The 25,476-nt window shown below is 37.1% G+C and overlaps 1 protein-coding gene across 1 annotated transcript in view; it reads left to right on the top strand.

The window, feature by feature from the left end:
- Positions 1-3,188: 3,188 nt before the first annotated feature.
- Positions 3,189-25,476, top strand: part of LOC128735135 (nephrin) — a 103,835-nt gene continuing 81,547 nt past the window's right edge. The window contains exons 1-2 of the mRNA XM_053829631.1: positions 3,189-3,381; positions 3,428-3,580. Of these exons, the coding sequence (XP_053685606.1) occupies positions 3,189-3,381; positions 3,428-3,580 (346 nt within the window). The remainder of the gene's footprint in view (positions 3,382-3,427; positions 3,581-25,476) is intronic.

Below are 25,476 nucleotides of genomic sequence, written 5' to 3'. Positions count from 1 at the left end.
CCACAGAAGTTAATGTATAGCCTAACTTCGTACCTGCGTTGTTGTTCGTTTCATTTTATAGAATGTGATGTCCCACAAGGCAGTAAAATGAGGTATTTTTAAAACTATTTAAACTATTTTTTAAACGTTCTGTTTTGTGCCCACTAACGTTTTTTCGCAAATTTCTGTTTTCATTATCCACAAGTATCGTAAATAAAGATTGAAATGTGATTTGTTAATAAAGCATATTATTGTAATTTATAGCGTAAAGATATTCACCATTTGTAACTTATTACCACATTTCCTGCTCACGTTTCAAAATGTTTACGGTCGACGCTTGATTGACTCAACTTAGTCTGTCTGTGAGATAGACATTACGTAACAAGTAATTCTAACTTTAGTGAGCTCCAACTGTACGTGTTATGTAAAACATCTACAATATCGGCAATGATGGAAGCAAGATGCAACGGATAATTGTTGTGTCTGCAATCGTACATAATTGCTGTTTATTCTGCACTGCCATATGAAACACATGAGACAGCCTCCACACTGCTCCCATATGCTCTAACACTTGACAGCACACATGAATAAAAGCCGCACTAATTGGATGCTTTCATCATGAAAAGAAACCACTTTACATCTAGACCGACCGGAGACCGGCAGGTGAATGTACGACGAATGCCCCATTTAACGAGTGATCTGCCATCAAATGGCAATTCTGCCGGTATATCCGCAGTGTACCGTAATACTTTGATATCATAACTTATACAATCGGATCGGGTGATAATAATGGCCACCAAACGCCTTTCACCTTGCTATCTACCGACTTTCAATCGTTTATCATGCACATGCTTCGACCCAGCCGACTGTACACTTGAACTGTAACACTAGTTTACGACATATTCCATCTATCATTGTTCCGTTACGAAATCCCATTTCAAAGGTACCTCGATCCCGGCTGTGTGACACACCTACCGGAGATTTACCGTCTGTCTCTTTTAGCGGAACACCATCGGGCGAAGGGCTTAGGCTTTGTGCATCATCATCTTCATCTTTTCCTCACCGGAGAAATTTTCAACTCAAGTGAAATTCCCAACTCGAATCGGTTCAACTGAATGACAGCCACCCTGTTTCCGATTCACAGACAGCAGGACGAATAACGTCGTCCATCTTGAATCTTCCGAAAAACCAGCACCAGTGCAAATGTGGTGTCTAGTTCCAAGCAACCACCACTTTTCATTCATCCACAGCAGATCCTTCTAGGTTTCGAAACGCATCAACCATGACACGACACTTCGTTCCCAAAAGGATTATGATGGTCGTGTCATTTTTAGCAACTTGACAAATATGGATGGGTTATGCATTATCTTTTTTTCCTGATGGCTGCCGTTTCCCGAGCTCCTTCCGGCTGCTCCGGGTGGCCTGGGAAAATGCAATAAGTGAAGAGTAAACCGAAGGAAAACCGCACCCCAAGCGCGTCGCAATACGTTATTCAAACACTCACTGGAGGTTTTTCTCGGTCCACCCAAGCGCGCAGCATCAATATGGACGCATTTTGCTAAACAAACAAAGCTTGTGGCAGTGGCAGTGAAAAAAGGGAACCCGAAGAGGAGCAGAATGATTTCTCGAAATAGGATACGGGTCGGTCAAGTGAGAGGAATAATCCTTCTCGTCGGGCCTTTCGGGCAAGCGAAAGCGAATTCCGACGACATGACAGAACGATCGAACGAAGAAACCGACGACCGCCAGAATTGTGCTGCCTGTCCTGCCTGTCTGGTAAAGGATTAGGCGAAAAAGCCTGCTCGAAGATACTTCAAGGTCTTTTACATATTCATCGAAATGTATATTATCTTCCTGTTTTGCAATTTTTTCCCTTTTGGCTTTCCTTTTGTTGCAATCAAGCACTCCGAAACGAGAAGGTCCCATCCTAATCGGCTTAAAACTATTTGTCGAAAATTAAACTCCACTAACCAATCGCCTTTTCGGTGGTGGGCTGGAAAATAATGTAAAATTTCGCCCCAACATTTTCCTAACTAATTCAAAACTCACAAATTACCTGCAAGCTTGTCCCGATGATTATTAATGCCATGAAAACTCAATTATAGGCACAGTCTGCTGGTTATGGCGTGCAGAACAAGGTGCTGCCGAAATTAGTAAATCAGCTATCGAGCATCAGCGCGTACCGAGATTGAAACGATTTCTACTCCCCACCCCCCCCCCCCCCCCCACCCCCATTTCTCACTCCCTTTCACGCGGCAACCTTTGTTTCCTTTCCCTGGGCGAATAAATTATATCAACCATCAATCCCGTGCTGCTTTAGCCCCGTGGGCCTACCGGAGCCTTAATCGTGATTATATTTTCTTCGTGTTCTCAACTTACTCTGACGGTAGCTTGAATCCTGACCCGACCCTGGAATCAATTCGCAACTCGATGAAATTTGCAGGCATTCTTTTGAATAATGCTATCTCATAATTTCAATTTCTGATTTCACGCCCCGGCTCCTATTGATGGCGTGTTGGAATTAAAGGTAGCTATTATTTGCATTGCTTTATATTAACTTACAATTTAGCCCACGGATGGTAGAAGCCTGTAATAAATGGAAAGCAATCAACATTCCGGAGGAATAAAAAATACGCTAACTGACAGAGTCAGACATTCATTTTATTCCAATTGATTACTTATTTTTATCACCTTCTATTGTTCAAAAAAGCACACCCATCGATTGCCTCGTGAATTCTACGCACCACCTTCGAGCGGAGCCGGAGACTCCATTACGAAGGTGCAGCAGCTAGCAGCCGCTCCGGCAAATATTGTCCCTCAAAATAGCAGCCACCAGTTTTCTGTCGGCTTTATCGTTTCGGTAAAAGCTTTAACATCCGAGGGCCAATATCCTCTAACTCACTCAACGTAACTGCGTTATTTTGTTTCCGGCACACGGTCGTTATTTCGTCGAGTCAAACGACTCCAAACTCGCTAAAATCAACCCCATTTTCTACAAAATTGTGAAAATCATTCAGCGGGCGACGGAAAAGACTCTACCATTTCGCAATTTTCTCGAATTATGGTGAAACCCATTTTTGGGGGCCCATTACCATTCGGAAGTAGAAGAGAAAACCACACCCCTTGTTAACGCCGTCGATTTCGATGGCAGACCCCGTTAAAACATATTTTCCACGGCACCACGACGGAAAATTCGACGCGGTAAAACAATGCCGCAAAAAGCTTTTCGCCTTCCCGACCAGGATCACCAGCATCAGCACCATCACCACCACCACGAGCGAAGAATGATATCAGAAGCTCAATCCATAAGGATTGTTTTCGCTAGATCCAACTCAAGCCATCTGCTTCCGTGTGTATCTACCTATACCACCACGCACCACCATCACCGATATAATCTAATGTGTTTGTCTTTATTCTAATCATTTGCTTTTGCTTGTTTGCTCCACAGCACCGCCGTCATCGATAGAAATCCAAGGCTACAGCCACAACTCGAAGGTGGAAGTGCGCGAAGGTCAGGACCTGACACTGACCTGTGTCGTCGCCAACTCGAAACCGGTGGCGCAGATCATCTGGTACCGGGGGAACTCCGAGTTCAAGTCTGGTAAGTTTGAACTATATGCCATTACAACTTGTGCCTCGTGAAAAAATATTTTACGTTGTAATTTCTAATTATTAATTAAGAAATTGATGAAAATTCTGTTCTACAAAAACCGATTGTAAACAGGTTAAATTTCGAAAATTTAGTTCGTCTAACTCATTCTCTGCAAAAAAACTCTACAAGAGCTTTGCATCAGTGCATCTGGCACTTGATTTGATTAGAAAAACTATTAGAAATATGAATTTAAAGAAAAGTTTTAAAGGCAAAAATTGTCGGTTTTGGGACTACCCTAAATTGAAAGCAGGTGCTCTAAGTGCCAAATAAAAAGATTACAGCAAATATATTATATTAACAATATGGTTCACTTCGCAAAATCCCATATATATCTGAAAAGACGCAAAAGTAACACCCTCTTGTGGACAAAAAGGTGACTAAAAGCTTTTTGTATTAAACATTTTTAAGCGTGCAACCAATACATAAGAAAAGGTGTGGTAGACAGAATGTGCTATTTCTAACGCTATGACGAGTATAATCAATATATATTGATTCTACTCTATGACGTCATTCTTGTAGATTGTACTTAGGTATAAAAATTAATTGTGTTACTATCCATACCATGCTGATTCCTTTGTTTACATAACGAATGACAGAATCCAGCAAAGATTCAGGTGTTTAAACGGCATGTTTGTTGTTTAAACAGCAGCATAACTGAATTAGAAAAGCCGTTATACCTGTAAAACGTGCAACACACACGCTACATTCGATATAAATGAAAAAGAAAATAGTCCAAAATGTAAACAAAGGCGCCACGCCGGTTTCTGTCAATTGACGGCATGATTTGGTCTATTTCATGAATGCAAAAGCGATAGAGCTTCTTAATCGTGAATTGAAGATAGAACCAACAAAACGGCGAATGTCGCAAGCGCGAACAAACCGAGCGAGAGCTGATTTTCTTAAGCTGGTCCCTCTCCCGTTTTGTTTACATTTCCGGCTTTCGCCCTTTTGTTAATTCTATCTAGAAGTGGCTAAACTCTGTACTGAAAGTTGAGTTGTTTCCGATAGACGTGTCGAATTTACGGTGTACATTGGTAACCTTTTATGCCGCTATGGCGCTAGTAGTCGTGTCTTCAGGATTGTAGAAGAGTGAACTATATTGTTAATATAATATATTTGATTACAGGTTAAAGTTTTTTCAGAAAAATAACAACTACACAACAACAACAACTCTAGTTTGGCTATCAATTAAGATGCAGCAAATGAATGTTTGAAGAAAATTTTGATCCCGTTTCAAAACATCATGCAGATGTCAATAAAGTTGACATGACGGCCGTACAACGCTCCTGTTTCGACGTCAAACGAAAGCTTCGCGGAACAGCCGATTACGGACCGTTTTCAAATGTACACTAATTTTTTTCAACAATGGATAATGTATCTTTAATTTCGGTAGATCAGATCTTCTTCATGTATCTTTGTCTTTTTTTGACAGTTTGAGAAAAGAATTCCAAAATGTTAGTTGTCAAAGGTTACAAAAGCGTTGAGCAAAACCGGTGCACTTAAACGGGTATTCAATTGCTACGTAATAAAAGGAAAATATGGCCAAGACATTTTTGGCATTTTCTTCATGTTATCATTTTAGTTATCTTCTGTCATTTTTATCACATTTCCAGTCATCATTTTGCAATTTTCATCAGCCTTGGTCAATAATGGTGTAGCAGCACACGGACGGTATCCTATGCTTGTGCTAATGCTTAGTTATGTTATGTCAGTTTTGTCGTAAATTTAAAATATTTTCGACATTTTGTATTGCAATTTGCAATTGTGCAATTTTTCTCATACGTCATAAACAATTTTGATATTTCGACATGTTTTACTTTGGTGTTACCTTGAATAGTTTATCTTATCCACATTTTATTGGCTGTCAGTTTATTAAAAATAGAACAGATTTTGTAATCTTTCTAACGTTACGTCTGTTTATTTTGGTCTTCTTCGTGATTACTACAATTTTAAATTTTGTGTCATTTTATTTGTTTTCTCTAAATAGTCTAAATAGTCATACATTTTTCAAAATTTTTGCCATGTTATTTTCTCATGTTTGTCATGTTTGTCATTCATTTTTGGCATTTTTGAAATTTAGGTATTAGCTATTTGATCATTCATGGCATTTTTGACTGGCATTAGGCATTTCTAACATTTTGTCATTTTTGTCGCTTTTGTCATATATTTTCGACATTTTTAATATTTTTTACCATTTTTAACATTTTCCACATTTTTTATGTTATTCAGTTTTCTAACATTTTTTTGGTCATTTTGTTCGCCTTTTTCATGCATGTTCGTCCTTTTTAGTATGTTTGACAATTTTATTAAAGTTGATTTATATGATATTTTAAACATGTTTGACATTTGTAACTTTTTTAAGTTTTTTTGTAGTTTTTTGTTTCACATTTGTGCATTTTTGATATTTTTTAGTTTTTCCATTTTAATTATTCTCGTCATTTATGTCACTTTTAGCATTTCTGTCATTTTTGCCATTTCCTACGATTTTGGTATTTTCGACTTTTTTGACATTTTAGACATTTTTAATATTCTTGGCATTTATAACATTATTCACATTTGTGACATTTTTAAGAATTTTTTGTCGCTATTGACATACATTTTTGACATTTGGATCGTTTTCGACATTTGATATTTTTTATCATTTTTTCGCTCTTGTCGTACATTTTTGGCGTTTTTGATGTTTACGTCATTTTCGTTATTCTGTCAATTTTCCTTATTTGTGTCATATATTATTAACTGTTTTTGGTTGTTGCTATTCTACCAGCAGAGAACCTGAGCCACCGTTTTTTCATTTTTGTCTATTATTTTTGGCGTACATTTTTGACATTTGACATCTGTGATGTTTTAGACATATTTCTCATATTTGACATTTTTTGCATTTTTTGCGAAAGTCACATTTTTAGCAATTTTGATGTTTGGTTGTTGAATTTTGACTATTTTGAATATTTTTGACTCATTCAATATTTATAGTATTTTATACATACATACTGCTTAAACTCACTTGAACTTTTCTGAAAGTTTTACTTGAACTCTTCTTATGCCCTAAAAGAGCTCTAATCGAATTCTTCTTTTACTCTTTTTGAGCTCGTCTTGACTTGTCTTGAGTTCTTCTTGAAGTTTTGATAAGCCCTTCCTGAACTCTTTTTGAATTCTTCTCGTTGTTGAACTTTTATTGAAATTTTATTGAACGCCTCTTGAATTTTTGTTCAACTCTTCTTAAATAATTTTTGAACTAATCTTGAACATTTAGTTTACTAATACTGGTCGTCTCTTTATCAACATTTAAAAAGTACTAACTAGACACCCTTCAGACGTATTTTAACGAGTTCAATCGTTGTAAACTCTTCTTAAATATTTTTCATTTATTTAAATTTTACCTTTTACAACCTTTTGAAATCCTTTTTAAGCTCTTTTTACCTCTTTTCAGCACGTTTGCAATCGTTTTGAATTTTTTAGAACTCTTTTTGATTCTTCTTGAAGTATTAATGGATTCTTAATACCTAAGTTCTTTTTGAAATTGTCTTGAAATTGTTAAATTCTTCTTCTTCTCTAAAGTGTTCAACTTTTCAGCTATTTTCTGAATACTTTCTGAACTCCTCACGAACTCTTCTTGAATTGTTTTCCAACTCTTATGGAACTTTTATTGAATGCTTATTATGCTCTTCTTAAACACTTTTTGATCTTTCCTTGCGCTATTAGCTCGTCTTGAACACTTTTCTAACTTTTCAAGCTCCTTCTGTTTTCGAAGTCTCTTTGAACACTTTTCTACTGTTTTGAACTCTTTTTGAGCTCTTAATAAACTCTTGTTAGTCTTTCTTGAACTCTTCTTAATATATACGACAAAAAATCAACCTGATCCCACTTTATCCAGCTTTAGTTACGATTTCGAGTTTGTTTGGAGATATTTACGATAGTTTTCGTACATTGATATACGAGTTGGTGCTAGCTGGGCGATTAATGAATTCTTGATGAGTTCTTTTCGAACTTTTTGAAATTCTTAAACTCTTCTTCTTCTCTAAAGTGTTCAACTTCTGAGCTATTTTAGAACACTTTCTGAACTCCTCTCAAACTTTTCTTGAATTGTTATCCAGCTCTTATGGAACTTTTAGTGAACACTTATTGTGCTCTTCTTGAACTCTTTATTAACTTTCCTTGCGCTTTTAACGCCTTTTAAATTGTTTTTGAACTCTTCTTGTAGACCTTCCGAGCTCTTCTTGAACTGTTATCGAAATCTTATAGGACGTTCTGAGCTCTTGTTCAGCACTTGAAATTTTTTCGAAATCTTTTTAAATTTTTATTGCGCTTTGGTTAAACTGATTTTGAACTGCTTATAAAATTGTTTTGAGCACACTTTGAGCTATTTTTCTTAACTCTTTTAATTCATCACAAGTAATAATTCTAAAGCCGCTTGGTTTTACTTAAATTTTATAAAGGTTTTATTGCGGTGTAAACCTGCGGACCTTTGGTTTTATCATAGTTTAGTGCAATACCAATTGTATCATAGTCGAAGACTACTTACAACTAGCTATTAAATCATAATAATACTGATAATAAAGAAAATTTATTGTGGTTGCTTAGATTACCACGATAAAACTGGTTGGCTGCGACAGCTCTTAAAAACTTACACTACGCGGGGCGTAGCAATACAATATAACGCACCAATCAACTCGACCAGGGTGAACCCGATTTGCAACGAATTGGCGACGAGTAGCCAGGACCGAGTACAATGGAGAGGAATTCTTGATACGGCAAGAGCGACCCCGGCTCTCGGCTACTAAAATAATAAATAAAACGATAAAATTTAATGCACATATACTGCATTACTACGGAAAGTACTGAAATTTATTATACATTTTTTCAGATATTTTATTATTATTGCTGTAAATCAAACCGATCAGGATGATTCGGCCGAAAAACTTTGCATTTTCGCTCACGGCTATTTTGAAGTCAATAAAGCTGTTGAAAGGGTGATTTAGCTTTTTACGCAGCAAGCCTTGTGCTTTATAGCTTTGTCAAGCAAAGCGAAAAGCTTCATTAGATTCTGACAGTTGCCGTCAGGCAGCAAAAGCATTGTGGATTTTTATTGCTGCTGTCAGCAGTGCGTAGAAAAACTACTTTTGCTTATGGCTTCACTCTTCAAGAGGCTATAAAAACCTTCTGAAGAGTGGACCTCTTGGTCGGAAGGAAGTTTTATAGTAGTCATCAGAAGGTTATAGTGGAGCTCATAGTTTTATTAGCGGTTTTATGAAATTGGTCATGAAGAGCACTAGACGTAATAAAACTGAAATTGCTGCTTAAGATTTGAACACTGTTTGATCTCTTTTTGAACATTTATAGAACTTCTACTGATCTCTTTTTGTTGATTTCTTCGATAAAATATTAGCGAAATGTTTGTGAATTTTTTCAAACTCCTTTTAAACTAGTTGGAACTCTTTTGAAGATTTTTTCCTGAACTGTTTATGAACTCTTCTTGAACCTGTTTTGAACTAATCTTGAACTTTATTACCTATTTTTGAACACTTTTTGAGCTCTTTTTATATATCTAGAAATCTTTTTGAACGTTTTTGTAATGTTTTGAACTCTTGTTGAACTTTTATTAATCTCTTCTAAAAGGACTAGTTTAGAACTCTTCTTGAACAATTCTTGAATTCCGCTTAGACTTACTTGAACTTTTCTGTTACTCTCCTTGAGTTCCAGTCGAATGTTCTTTTACAATTCTTGAACTCTTTTTGTACTTTTCCTGAATTCTTAATGAACTTTTCTTAAACTTAACAAACAAGCTTAACCTTTTCTTGAGCTCTTCTTGACCTCGTTTTGAACTCTTCTTGAACACATCTTGTCATTTTGAACTCTTACCCAAGTAACCAAAAGTTCCGATAAAAGAGGATTTTTGGCTTAATCAGCCAACGAAATGATCATGAATAGAACTCTATTCAACTTCATTTTTAAGTAATTAACCGTACTTTCAAGTTCGTATTTGATGTTTAAACTTCGAAGGGAATACAAAGTAACTTCTAACAGAACTAGAAAGTTCGCAAAAAGTTCGCTTAAGTCGCTATATAGAACACTGTTCAGCCCAAAAAGAAACTCCAATAATTTTCAAAATAAAAAAGATTGGGGAAATATTTTCCCACTTTGCAGATTCATGACATTTCTCATTAACTAAGGTGTTTAATTTCGGTTAATAATCGACTGTTTTTTTATAAATATTAATTTATTGTAACTTACCACACACCACCAACATAAACCTCGGGGATTTGAACTCGAGTACTTCTTTTCGGTAACTTAGACGCATACCACTGCTCCGTTGCTGGAATATGCCATTTGCATCGTTTTTACTCGATGTGCTAATTTCCCATTTATCACAGCCCCGAAACGAACTTACACTTAAGAACAACTCATCGGCAAAATTCATGCCACTAGCGGCGTCAGAGATGGCGCAATGCATCAGGATATGCATGCAACGAGGAACGCTCGGGTTCAAATCCAGTAGCGGTCGGTGTTAGTTAGGCTTTTTTTAAATGGTCTATCCTAATCGCATGAACCGACTTTACAAAAGTTAGGAGGAGGCGGAGGTAGAAAATGGAAAAGTATAAAAATAGAACTACAAGTGCTGTTTTATAAACTTTTGCCAAACTTTCTTCAAAAGCTGTTTAGCGCTCTATTCAGCAAACTCTAGGCAACTTTGAAGTTCGGTTAATTACATGTAAAGCTGCTTAGCAAGCTATACCACCACAGACATAAAGCTTGTTAACCTTTCTTAGACACCATTATCCGAACTCTAAGTTACTTTCAAGTTGTCTGCTGAACTTTCAAGCTGCATGTTGGACTTTCAAGTTGCTACAGCTATTAACAGTACTTTAATGAGAATGAAGTTCGGTTTACAAATGTAGTGACTGGTTGTTCAGCATGAAAGTTCTGCGGAACTAAATTTGAACCAAATATGAACTTTCAAGTTTGTTCCTTAAGTGAAATTCGAACTTTTGGTTGCTTGGGTAATGCATTCTTATTGAGCTTCTACTGAGCCTTTTTAAATCTCTTTGAATTTTTTAAACACTTTTTCAACCTTTTTGAGCCATTTTGGAACTCTTATTCAACTTTTCTTAAACTCTTCTCGAACCTTGACCTCTTCTTGTACTCTTATTGACCCTTTTCCTGAACTTCTCTTGAATCCTTCTTCAACTCTTCTTGAACACTTTTTGAACTCATTTTGAATTCCTAATGAATTCTTATTGAATTTACCACTTCGATTGTAGTCTAATGTGTCATAAACTTTGAACAATAATGTATAATTATTATGAAACATAACGAGTTATGATGGTAAAAAGTTTATCGAATTTGAAGAACGACCTAGTTCCAATTACGTTACAATGCGCCTCCACCGCCAATCGTGGTTTCCCGCAGTCAGAAGGCTTCAATTTTCCTCGTTCGATTATCTATGCATGATGTGAACAAACGATTTGTTTCGACGAAATTTTTTCCCCCGAAAATTCAACACAAATTGCGGCGGTTGTTCCAATTAGCGTAATTTGTTAGAAAACCCACAAAAGCAGACTTTTAAATGTATCTGTGAATGAGCAATTAATCCGTAATTAAAATTGTTTCCAGGAACCAAAAGCGCTCAAAATGTTGCCTGGTGCTGCTGCCGCCGGTTAATCCGTTGTATCCGACGCGTTGCCATGCCATCCTTGATCCGAGGCTGTACCCGGCTTACGGTTTATTATTTTGCACGGAACATAACTTTTCTCATTAGATTTCCCCATGTAAGCTGAAAGCTTGGTGCCTGATACGGGGTACTTGATAGGGTACTTCATTTGGTACCGCCGCGAATGTTAAAAGTGTCGAACCTAAATGTCGACGCATTAAAAAATTTGAATATTACTAGGTATAAACAAAAAAAGAAAACCGCACAAAAAGTACTCCGCGTACAAGCGTTCACGGGAAGCTTTTTGGCCGGTAAAGCTGCTTTCATATTTTTGCATGTTTTTCTGTTCTGTTCTGTTCCTACCTATCAACATAAATGTGCGTCCTAAACTAGAAATATCGACAGAGTGAAAAAAAGTCTATCCAGCGCTTAATGGAGTTAGCGGAAATTGGAAACGAGCGAAAGCTACGAGCTCAACAACAACAACAGCAAAAAAACCGGCGAAACAAAAAATCGCCACTGGGTGGCAAAATCATCAACAAAATAGCACCCCGACATAACAGCGATTTGTGTTGAACAGCATAGTTTCCTGTATCGCGCAAATGGGGGAAGGTGCGTAGAATGCTTTTGGTTTTTTTTTCTCTGGCCGGTGCGGAAATACCCTGCTCTACGAGCTGTCAATCTGAACCAGACCGTGAGGCCTCTGGGGCTTGCGGAGAGGGCGCAGTATTTGTGTGTGCGTGTGTGCGGTTCCGCATTTATATATTGTTAGTACTCTCGCTAGTCGGGATTTATGTTTTGCAGCCAATGGTAACAAGTTAATATAAAAAGTTTGCCCCGTGCGCCGCAGTGCGATGAGTAAAATCTATTCACAAACTGCTTTGCCGAGTTGCTATATTAGCGAGAAGTGGATTGCCTAGTTGGCGGTTTTGCTGGTTTTGTGCGAGTTCATTAGTTCGAATAATTAAAATGTATTAGATAGATAGTATGCGGGATGATGCTCCCATCAACAGTAAGTTGTAAATCCTGATTAATATAAAACAAGCCAACCGAAAACCTATCGCACGTAGTCGAATAAATAATAGTTTTTTTTTTTGGTTTTCATTTCATGCTGAGCTATCCTTTCGTTTTAAGTGTATCATAACTCGAACGTTATAGAGCATTTGTTGAGAGAGCTCGTTCTATCTATTCCATTCTTGGCACCGGCATTATTCGAATTCGAATAAAATCAACACAACCCGTCCACAGGCACATTCTCCTCCGGCTTTCAGCACAGCCTATACGACAGATATTTCCGGACAGAATTGTTGATAGCGTCTTCATTTCTAAAATGTTGACAATCCCGTCACCAGGGCAGACCTCTGCCGCCGAGTCCTGCCGGAAGTACACACGATAGGCAAGCCAAAAGCCGATTTCAGAAGAATAAAAGCGAACAAAATTGTCCGTAAGCCAACAAAAGGAAATACGACCAGATAAAAGGCACATTTTTCATTCCGGTCGGTCTCATCCTTCTTTGTTCAATAGCCGAACGAAAGAGCTTCGAATCATCCGAACAACTTCAGCAGAAACCTTGACCATACATATATCCGCTTTGCATGTATGTGACGGGTATGAATGCGTATGCTGCTGCTGCTGCTGCTGGTGCTGCAGGGTCGTTTGTTGTGGAAAGTGGAAATAAGGACGTGCTCTAAAATTCTGGGGATCAAAGATTTATGCCGTATGTGCCAATTTGTCATGGTTCGATGATTGGTGAAGGTCCACCACGGGATCCAAAGCCCAAACAATTGCCGGTCGTAAAATATGCGAGATCTCATCACAACGACAAATTGCCGAATCAGATTGTTTGCTTTTCCTTCAGCCGGTCTGAAATTTATTCCATACTACTCCATAAATAGTCGGCTGTACATCTGTATTTCTTGTTTTTTTCTTTTTTTTGCGATTTCACATTTCCCCCCTAAGAGAGGACACCACAGACAGTCAGAGCGGGACCAACTTTTCCCGGAAGCAAATTAAATCAATAAACAGGTTGAGCGTCTCACATCGACCGACCGACCGACCGCGTTCAATTCCATTCCAGCCCAACACACAGGTGCTCGCATCACAAAAAGATGAAGCTGTAGGTCTGCATAAGGATCGTCAAACCGAAATGGGAAAGCATGGAAATGAAGCTGCCCCATTTGAGGAGGTCTTCTTAAATTTTCTCCACTGCCAAACGATAACCAACAACGAATTAGATATTCTACTGTCGGTTTGGAATCTATGGCAGAGGAAATACGAATGGCACACCTGTCTGTCTCGTTCGGATCTCGCCTCTAACCCACTGCCTGTCATCGTCGACCGTGTCGGTGTGGCATTCCGTTCGTTTGACTGGAAGGAAATTGACTCATATTGGATGGCTGTCGTTTTCTCCGATAAAATATGTAAACCGAGTTCAACCGGTGCTGATGGCTCGACAATGCCATATACCATCTGTCGACGCGCATGACATGCGACGACGACGACGACGGTAGTTGCCTTACCGTTGTTGTTGTTGTTGCTGCCTTGGAGAAGAAAAAGTGACGGGTTGAAGGACGAAGAGGAGCCAGCCCGTCCGGAAAGGATTCAATTGAACGGAACTAACAGGCCACGGGAGCTTTTGGGCGAAGGATGTGGCCTAAAGTTCCGATACCGACGGAAAGTTCAGAGCAGCCTTATCGGATTATATTACTCTTCTTCAATTGTGCAACATTAGGATCACATCGTCGATACGAAAAGGAATAATCAACTTTTAAAGAGTTCTGCCTTGCCTGAAACGTCGGGGAGATTTTTTCTTGGTATTTTTGTATATCTTTGTGGATTGATATGAAATTACAACTCGACATATACATTTTTCGTTTATAATCTTTGCGTAGGTCCAATTGTTAGGAAATTAATTTTCAAGCAGGCAGTAGCAAAGAGAAAATAACGAAAGGCTAATTTACATGGTAATTACGATTTACGTTTATCAGCAATTTGATTTGGGATTTCGATTTTCACGTTTTAATTGCTGCCTTTTACCTAAAAATAAAAAATAAGAAAACTTATCCAATTTAATTCTACTATGTGTATTTTATTCAATGACAGATACGTATTTCGCCTACGACTTGCAGGCTTCCTCAGTGTCTGTTTTCGCAGTTGAAGGTGGTGGACCGGTGCCTTTTAGGTGATTCTGTTCAATAATCTCAACTCCAATCATTGAGCATGCAAAATTATGAGAGTATGAAATTATGGATTTTTGAAAATAAAATTAAAAATAAAATAAAATTTATAAGTACGAAATAAAAAAAAAGAAAAAAGCAAAAAGGAAAAACTTAATAGAAAAAAATAAAAAGTAAAAAAGTAGAAATTAAAAATCAAAAAGTGAAAAGAATGTCAAAAGTTGAAAATCAACAGTCAAAACTTGGGAAGTTGAAAAGGTAAAAAGTCGAAAAATTGAACATTCGAACAGTCGAAAAGAAAGTCAAAATCCAAAAGTCGCGAAAACGTAAAGTCGAAAACTCAAAAATTAAATGTCACGAGTCGGCGTTACGAAAAAATGATTGTTGAAAGTTCAAAATCGAGAAATCAAGATGTTAATAAGTCGAAAACTCTAAAAGTCGAAATATCGATAATTCAAAACATCGGAAAGCCAAAATCTAATCTAATTCTAATCTCACACGAACGCAGCCAGTTCTTGAAAGCATCCTGGAAGATGACGATTACTTGAATCAATCATTTTTCTTGTCAACGGCCAGGCCAACTGCGCAGCTTGTACCGCTGAGAGAATTCCAAGGAATCAAGTGGAACTAGAAATAGTGCCTGTTTCCATTGAATTCTTTGGAATCAAGGGAAAGGAAGAAAGCGTGGACCTCCCGTACCAAACGCTTCCCATAAAAATAATGATTTATTTACAGTCGTTGGGAGTATCTTTGCTAATAAAAGTTAGTTATACTCCGGACCCTCGGAGACGAACTAATGGCATTTAGACCAGAAGCCAGGCTGCAATTGGTCAAGGATATAGCGCCTTATTTCGCTCTCTGAAAATAGATTAGTCTACAAAAAATATTAGTTTGAATAATATAATACTTGAAAATAAAGTTTTGTGGTTCAATGGTTGCCTAAAAGTACAGTTGTAAGTTTAGGAACTGAAAGCCACACGACCCCGCATGCCCTGCTTGGCTACTCAATTATACGAATTGAAGTATTTCCAGGTATGGCCACTTGAAAGCGCTAGGTAGGCGCATAGGATAGCTCAAGTTATGTTGGGCGCTTTTTCCTAGTTGCCTTCCCCATTTCATACCCTCAAATATTAGAAAAACCGAAAAGCGAAAAACTAAAAAATCGAAGATTCGAAAATTTAAAAAGTCGCAGAGCCAAAAATTCGCAAAGTTCGAAAGTTGGAATGTCGAAAGTTTAAAAGCCATAAAAGTCGAAGTACAAAAATCGGAAATTCGAAAAGTCAATTAGTCGAAATGTCAAACAGCGAAAAGTCAAAAACCAAAGCCAAAATTCGAAAATCGACAGTTGAGTCGAAGGTTGAAAGCGAAACGTCAAAACTCAAATGACAAAACCCTACTAACACCGTTGTTATAAAGTTGTTTTGGCAACTGATTATATGACTAATTTAGGTTATTAATAAGTCGCTGCAACTAGAAATACCAATTGCGTTACTTAGTAAGTCGTTAAGTTAAGTCGAAATCTCGAAAAGTTGTAAAAGCGAACATTCAAAACTTTGATAATTCAAAAGTCGAAAAGTTAATCCTAACAGGTAAGGCTATCTTTAGGCGACCATAGGTTTTGGAGCTTCAGAACCAGATAGGAAGTTTTTTTCGAATTAACAATATGACACATGTGTTCAAAACGGATTTCTTGGTATTATGATATTAATACATTATTCTAACCATGCGTTCAAGAATAATCATCTTCCAAAAACAAGAATTCACAAAAATTACGAAAAAAATATTGCTCGAATTTTCCCTTTTTCACTTTTGAAGAAAGAGGAAGAGGTCATTTTGTGCTAATATATAATCTCAAAATATTTCTAAGAGTAATTTACATGCTTGACTTCAATTTTGTAATTGAAAAAAATAACTGGGTAGAGCATTAGATATGAAAAACTAAAAAGAGAACTTGGACTGTTTCTTAGCTGGTGCACCTACAGATAATTATTTTTGCATAAAAATCAAAACTTGAGCTTCTTTTGTATGTACTATCATAAAAAAAATAGTCTTTAACTTGATCGCATCGTTTTTAGGATGTTTTTTGGCCTGTAAGAAGGTTAAAATGCCGAAAAGTTAAAAAGTTGAAAATTTAAAAGCCAAAACGTGAAAGTTGAAAATCGAATAAACGAAATATTGGAAAGTCCAACAATCAAAAAATCGAAAAATCAAACAGTCAAAACTTAAAAATTGAAGGTTGAAGGTGAAACTTCAAATGTTAAATGGATAAATCTGCAAATGTCAAATGGATGTAACTTCGAAAATTTAAAAAACCGAAAAGTCGAAACGTTGAACCTCGAAAAGTCAAAATGCCGAAAAACCGACTAGGAAGAGTCGAAAACTTGCAAATTCGAATGTCGAAAATCGAAAATCGAATAATTGAAATATCGAAAAGGTAAAAAATTGGAAAGCAGAACAGTGAGAAAATAAAAAAAAACGAAAATTCAAAGGGCCGAAAACTCGTAAAATCGCCAAATCGAAAATTATAAAAGTCGAAGTTTCAGCACTTTCATTCACTTTCACTCAGCCGAAATAAGTATAAGCATAGGATACCGCCCGTGTGCTGCTACTCCGTTATTGACAAGGACCGATGAAAATTGCAAAATGATGGCTGGAAAAAGCATACTTGGGACAGCACGCTATTCCTCATTGTGCAACCTTATCAGGTCCCTGCATGCTGATCAATACCGACGCCGGCCACGTCCGAATGCGAGTCCTGGTGGGATGAGAAGGAATGTTAGTCCAATACTTGTTGCTACTAAATACCAGGGAATCCTCTGCATCTTCACAAGCATTTCGGGAAAGGAATTGTTGTTAGTAGATGGGGGGAGCTAGATGGATTATGTAAGTATGTAAGTACGAGTTATATGAGACTAATCTGGATATTCGAAAATTTTCTTGTAAAGCCAGTAAATTACGAAAATTAAGATATAAAAAATACCTTTTTAACAAATTTAATTTAATGCCAAAGTTGCTCGTATACAACCATAATTTAATTTATATCGAAAAATACTATGCACATGCGAGATTTATGGCTCGAAACGTGACAAGTTCAACTGATTATACCTGAAAATAAAAACCAGGGATAAAGAAACGAGCCAATATGGTCGGTGTTAAATCAGACCGAACTAAGTCGCAAATTTGAAAAAAATAAAATAATGACAGCATACGAATGAGAATTTCCTAAGCTACATTTTACTCTAATCAGATTACATGAATGTTGCAAATAGCCAGAGATATGAAATGATTTCGAACGATTCCTAGCTTTAATATAAAGTATAAAGTGTAAAGTGTAAAGTGTAAAGTGTAAAGTGTAAAGCATAAAGTATAAAGTATAAAGTATAAAGTATAAAGTATAAAGTATAAAGTATAAAGTATAAAGTATAAAGTATAAAGTATAAAGTATAAAGTATAAAGTATAAAGTATAAAGTATAAAGTATAAAGTATAAAGTATAAAGTATAAAGTATAAAGTATAAAGTATAAAGTATAAAGTATAAAGTATAAAGTATAAAGTATAAAGTATAAAGTATAAAGTATAAAGTATAAAGTATAAAGTATAAAGTATAAAGTATAAAGTATAAAGTATAAAGTATAAAGTATAAAGTATAAAGTATAAAGTATAAAGTATAAAGTATAAAGTATAAAGTATAAAGTATAAAGTATAAAGTATAAAGTATAAAGTATAAAGTATAAAGTATAAAGTATAAAGTATAAAGTATAAAGTATAAAGTATAAAGTATAAAGTATAAAGTATAAAGTATAAAGTATAAAGTATAAAGTATAAAGTATAAAGTATAAAGTATAAAGTATAAAGTATAAAGTATAAAGTATAAAGTATAAAGTATAAAGTATAAAGTATAAAGTATAAAGTATAAAGTATAAAGTATAAAGTATAAAGTATAAAGTATAAAGTATAAAGTATAAAGTATAAAGTATAAAGTATAAAGTATAAAGTATAAAGTATAAAGTATAAAGTATAAAGTATAAAGTATAAAGTATAAAGTATAAAGTATAAAGTATAAAGTATAAAGTATAAAGTATAAAGTATAAAGTATAAAGTATAAAGTATAAAGTATAAAGTATAAAGTATAAAGTATAAAGTATAAAGTATAAAGTATAAAGTATAAAGTATAAAGTATAAAGTATAAAGTATAAAGTATAAAGTATAAAGTATAAAGTATAAAGTATAAAGTATAAAGTATAAAGTATAAAGTATAAAGTATAAAGTATAAAGTATAAAGTATAAAGTATAAAGTATAAAGTATAAAGTATAAAGTATAAAGTATAAAGTATAAAGTATAAAGTATAAAGTATAAAGTATAAAGTATAAAGTATAAAGTATAAAGTATAAAGTATAAAGTATAAAGTATAAAGTATAAAGTATAAAGTATAAAGTATAAAGTATAAAGTATAAAGTATAAAGTATAAAGTATAAAGTATAAAGTATAAAGTATAAAGTATAAAGTATAAAGTATAAAGTATAAAGTATAAAGTATAAAGTATAAAGTATAAAGTATAAAGTATAAAGTATAAAGTATAAAGTATAAAGTATAAAGTATAAAGTATAAAGTATAAAGTATAAAGTATAAAGTATAAAGTATAAAGTATAAAGTATAAAGTATAAAGTATAAAGTATAAAGTATAAAGTATAAAGTATAAAGTATAAAGTATAAAGTATAAAGTATAAAGTATAAAGTATAAAGTATAAAGTATAAAGTATAAAGTATAAAGTATAAAGTATAAAGTATAAAGTATAAAGTATAAAGTATAAAGTATAAAGTAAGTGAAGTCTGTAGCATTAAGCGAAAAATCAAAGTTGGTAGTCAAAATTCAGAAGTAAAAATATGCATTCATATCAAAAAAGAAAAAGAATAAGATTAATTGTTTTCTTGCAGTTGCAAGCTTCGGTTAATTTATTCAGCAGTGTTCAATCAACCGAAAAAATAACAAGAAATAATAGCTTCCTGAAATGAATTTATTAAACACCAAGTTATATAATATAGGCTGGCAGCTAATGACTTTTTTTTATTTCTTGATGTAGAACCGATCATTAATACTCATAAGAATAACAACAACCATAATACAGGTAAAGCATATTTTCCGTTCCAGCAACCTTCGGTTATCAACAACGTTGTAACCGTTCAAACACCAGCAAGCTGCTTTTTAGTATCTTCAATCGCAACTTTTCACATTTTCCTAAGACCTTCAAGTCGCTAAATTGCCCCGGCATCGAAAGCCACCAAACGCAGCCCATTCCCGCCCGTGACCAGTGGCAGCGCGCCAGCGGAATCTTCTTCGGCAGTTTAAGTTGTTTTTAAATTGTCCATTAGAGCCAACCGGAATAATGGAGGCCCGCGCGCGCGCCTCGGTTGATGCCACCCCACCCCGCCCATTAAAGGCATTACTTGCGCTCCGCCGAATCCGTCCATCCATCGGTCACAATAGCCGGCGTAATTAATCAAACTTTACAATCCATCAGGATACGGTTGGATGGGTTTTTCGCCTGCGAATGCCGCTGTCAGCGGGGCGATCAATTTGCGATTCCTTTCCAAGCCAAGCGAAAAGCCTGGCCGAGAAGTCGATCCTTTCGATAGACAGTAATTTGCATAGTGTGCTCCGGTCTGGCTGCAAATGGAGTGAAACTGAAGCTCTTTCACGAACTGCTGCCAAATTTTGCGCAGTTATAAGCACGAGCAGCAGTTTTATGTTCCACGACACAATGTTGCCGATTTCGCGCAAAACATTTACGACACTGATTATGGGCTTCGTTTCATCTCCTGAAACAATGGTCCCCGGCTCAATTGAATTTTGTCAACGACTACTACCGCCCGGGAGCAGTCAGGCTTTTCTAGTTTATTACTTTTTTCGCCACCGTACGACCACTGAAAGCCTAAACTGTATCACAGGACAATTCAAAGTGGTTTTCTTCTAGTCTTTGATGGGCTTTCCCATGCTAGTGATGGACCGGGTCACAACGCAATCAACCCGAGAATGAGAGAAACTCATTCACTGTTGGCCATCAACTCAACCGACACTGCTGGCGCATTACGGCGAGGAACTTTGACAGCTATCTTTTTATTATCATTTTGTTACCATCATTATCATCGCAGCACGTTCCGTTTTCCATCCTCTAAGCCCGAACCTGGTTGCGGTACAGTACGTGTGCGGAACAAAATAGCCATCATTGACGCCTTCCCAATTTCCGTCCCCTGCTCCCGATGCCGCCAGCATTAGCCACTGAGGCCAATTGGGTTTATGACCTTTTTCTGGAAACGGGAGGCAACCATCACCGCAATTGAAACGATTAATCTGTCGAACTGGCGACGGCATAGAGAATAAACGCAAAGAAAGTGAAGAAAGGTACGCATGACCGGTGTGCCCCTTAACGAAAGATCCTTTTTCCAGTCGTTTAACCTCTAATTGCAACCCACAGAGAGTGGAAACAATAACGGCAATGGTGCGGGAAGCGAGCGGAATGGGCCGTACTTCCGCTTCTGTGACTTTCAACATTGTGTGTTGGGTCGGTCTCGGAAAAATTCAAATACTACCCGGGACAAAATAAATAATCAACCATACGGAAGTGAATCTTTCCAGTCGGCGTTGTGACCTTTGGTTTCGGTTGATGTCAAAGTGGTCCGGGTCCGGGAGAGGTCATTTCGAAGTGGAGATGCATGGTTGTTCATCTTTCGAAGTGCATGCGGTTGCTCTATTCCGGTGATACAACATTGTAACTAAATGTTCACGGAAGTGTAAACATGATAACTGACCATACAATCTGCAATCTTAAGCAGATACCGTTCGGCTAATGAGTAATGCACTTCAGCTGAAAGCTTCATCCGTGATATGCCGAATATGTTTTTACACATGAATTAATAATCTGTTCACGTGTTATCTCACATCGCGTCCGTGCGTCGGTCGGAATCCTTCTGATATACGTCCATTACCGATCCGCGTGATTTGCGAGCACTCATCAGTGTCGATTGTAGAAAACTAATTCTGCTCTTGACGTGAGATTCCGTACATATTTTATGACCTGGCTCTGTCCGTCTGAGCACCGGGAGGAAGGTACAGTGGCGCAAGAGTTAATAGGTTGGTTTCCACTGGTTTGGCTCGAATCTCACACACGCCATTGCACCGTTCGAATAGCACCAGATGAACTACATACACCCGCTGATCTGATGATGCTGCTGAGCGCTAATTGTTAACTTGACCCCGCACACATAAACACACACACACACAGACACGTTCCTCTGAAACATAAACTCCACAGCTCTATCTCGATGCTCAGTGATTCGAACCGGACGAGCACCAGCGTTTGGAATCCAGCAAATGCGGTTGAATAATGAAAATCAAGCAACGCTATTCATTTGTTTTAAATTAGCAAGGATATCGCAACCCACGACGTGCTAAAGGCTCGAAATTACGCAACAGCTCAGCATGTTCGAATCAATCCAACAAATTTTCATTACCAAGCAAATATCCTACAACACATAAACTTCAGCTCCCGTTTGCGAGGGGCTCAATTACCGTCTTATGCTATCTCTCAACAAGACGGTTAGATTTATTAAAAATTACCTTTCACACCGTCACCGTCGAGGCTCATGTCGTCACAGATTTATACACACCGCACGCCAAGCCAACGACCCGGCGCTGCGATGCCAAGGCGAAAGTGGCGGCGTGACTCTAATTGAATTTTGATTGCATTTACCCACGACGCTTCGGCTCAACTTAATGACAATAACAACAGACCCACTCAACACGGTACCGGGCGCGCACTCCACGGCCCCAGCGCACACGAACAGAACGGCATTTGTTTGAACATAATCAGCGCCTAGGCTGCGGGCTCTCGAGGACACGGCGCGGTGGCGTTTTCCGACCGAGAGAGCGTGTGTGTGATTTATACACTCCAATGTCCAGGTGTTACCCGAACATGGCCCTCCACGATCCATTATTGCGGCCACGAATGTGCTCCCGCTGTTATTCTCAGCGGGTGGCGGTCCTAGTGCGTGGTTAGTAGTAGTCGGCAAGTGGCAAGGCACTAAACAGATTAGACTATAAAGCGGCTGAATCAACAAGATTTGCGTGTGTTTCATAGGAGAGAAAGCTTTGGTTAAGCTGCCAATTGCGTGCGGTTCGACTTTGCCCTGGGAAAGCCGTCCGCCTTTGATCCGTTTCAATTAATATGTGCAAAGGCGCCTCTAAGGAATAGCTTGCGGCATCCGTCCGTTCCGTGGTGTGGGCGATGGTCGTCGCGCGACACAGGTGATGAAGATAGTAAATTCAATTTGTTGCCTTTGTGCGCACCGCACAGGCTGCTGCTGCTGGGGTTCACCACGAGATATGTTGTCGGTCGGAGCAAGGATGACATAATCTCGCGGTTTTCGCTCATTAGGCTTGAGAGCACCACAAAATGGTACATTTCGATTAATTTCAATGCAAATAGAAAGTTTTCCGATAGTGTACGATTTAAATTATAGTGATTGAAATAACAGCAGAATTCCCGATTGGTGGCAGGACTACTACCCTGCTACTGACCCAGTTCTGTTGGCAAATGTTTGCGAACATATTATTGAACAAGCGAGGGATGCCGCTCCTTGCAAATATATATCCAACGAGTTGACTTGACTAGCACAAGTTAGCAATGAATTATCAAAATCAAAGTTATATCTCCCAGCTGATGCCAACGGCATCAAAGTACTACCCGCCTCCATTGTTCCATTGCTTCTGAAAATAGGTACTGATTGCTCCGGATACCGTATGAGTAGCCTGCCTGACGGCGTTCATTTTCCGTATGGACCATCAAACACACATACAAAAGCACATGGCAAACGGTTGTGTATTTTTATCACAGCATCAGTAGAATAATTCTTGCTTTTTCGACCTTGGACTATTGCAAATGTAGACTTTTCGCCCTTTTTACTCGACTTATCGACTTTTCGACGCTCAATTTTCCGACTTATCGACCTTTAAGGCTTTCGATTTTTTAATTTCCAACATTTCGGTTTGTTGACTATCCAAAGCAAAGCAAAGCCTAAGTTCTACATTCGGTTATCGAAACTTGACCTTCTGTTTTTTTACGACAGACTTCGTAGCTAGCTATTAGAGTACAGGACAATTGCAGGGCCAGTTGCTTCGATCCTATTGACTCTAACAGCCTCTCCCAGCTAAGGTTCGAACATACGACGACTGGCTTATTAGGCCAGCATCATACCTCGAGACCAACTGGGAGGTAACTGTTGAATATCCATTTTATATATTTTTTGACTTTTCGACTTTCCGATGCTTTTGTGACGTTTCGATTTTTCAACTTTTGACCTTTCAATTTTTAAAATTCGGCACCAATTTTTCAAAAGGGCAAATCTGCAAAATGTAAACATACCGAGTGTGGGTTATTTTCTGCTGGACTAGCATAGGGAAAGAACCCCTCGGTTGGTTTACATTTTGCTGATTGGCCCTTTTGAAAAGTTCGTTCCGAATTGTCGGCTTTTTGACTTTGCTATATTTTATCAGTTTTGATTTTTTACTTTTTGAATTTGTAGTTAGGCCATTGCAAATTATTTTTAAAGTTTTTGTCCCCGCCTTTCAAAATTGGCTCTAAAAATCTAAAAATTTACTGTATTACATACAAAAATACATATCTGCATATTTTGTATGAATTGTTTGCCGGTTTGACTATTCGATACTTTTGTCTAAAAACCTGTGCCAACTTTTAGGGTTGATTAAAGTCTTCATTCCATTGTTTGTGTACTCTGACGTCTTTTTGTTTTTTTTTGTCGTCTTTTTAGCGTCTGGTAAGCGTTTTTTGATTCTTTTTACCATCTGGTTTTAGGTCATCTTTACATCTTTATTTTTTGTCTCTTTCGAGAGTCTCTTTCATTTTTTATCGTCTTTTGTTGCGCTTTTGATTGCTCCTAATGGCGTCTTTTTTTGTCATTTATAGTCTTTTTTAGCATTTTTTATGCTATTTTGCCGTTTTGTTCCTTTCGATGGTCATTTTTTCGCTTTTTCCGCATCTATTTACAAGCTTTTCGTCGTTGTTTATTGTCTTGTTGCGTATTTTCGGCATCTTTGCATCATTTTTCCGTCATTTTTTGCCTACAAATTATCATTTTTCATAATCTTTCCGTCTTTTTTTCGTCACCTCTTTGTCGCCTATTTATGGTCTTGTCTGGCATCGACTAGCACCACGTGGCCAGTCATCTATTTATACTCTATTTGCTGCCTATTCGTTATCTTATTGTTATCTTTTCGACACCTGTTCGTCGTCTTTTTGTCATTTCCACGACAGTTTTTTGTCATGGTCTTTTTGCTATCTTTTCATCGTATTTTCGTCGCGAGGCTATCGTTATTAACATCTCGTTTTTTTCAGCGACTTTTTGCTGTTTTTGTCGTCTTCTTTGTTGATGCTTTGTAGCTCGTTTCATCCTCGTTTTGTTGCCATTTTGTTGCATGTTCGTTGTCAGTTTTCAATTATCTCGTTCAAAGATTAAACCAGATTAATGCAAATACCAGGATTTCAGCTCTTTGGTTATAAAGAACAAGCATGGCAGTAGCAGAGGATTTTGAAGTTCTATCGCTCTGCTGAAATTATATCGGAAATTTATGTTTTAAGCATTTTTATTTAAAGTTTAAACGTGAAAATCAAATCTCTTCTTGCTATTATTTTCCATGCAAAAATCTACGAAAATTAGACATTTCTATTTCGTGCTAGAAGCGTTAACTCAACTCGTACATTCATTTTTCGAGTTTTTCAGACTGTTGATTTTATAAAAAAAAATTTACCTCATATCCTACAAATTACTTTTTGCCCCCCGATTTTTCAAGCCAATTTCCAAGGGGGGTGACAAAAACTTATAAATAATTTGCAATAGGCTAACGTGTATATGAAAAGCAAGAATAGATTTGGGTTTCACGATTAAACTTCAAGTAAAAAATCTTTATTTTTTTCGGGTGATTGAAAAAATCTCTTGGTTTTTTTTGCCC

The sequence above is a fragment of the Sabethes cyaneus genome, chromosome 2 (genome assembly GCF_943734655.1).
Source record: "Sabethes cyaneus chromosome 2, idSabCyanKW18_F2, whole genome shotgun sequence".
NCBI lineage: Eukaryota > Metazoa > Arthropoda > Insecta > Diptera > Culicidae > Sabethes > Sabethes cyaneus.
This window is presented reverse-complemented; position numbering and strand designations above follow the sequence as displayed.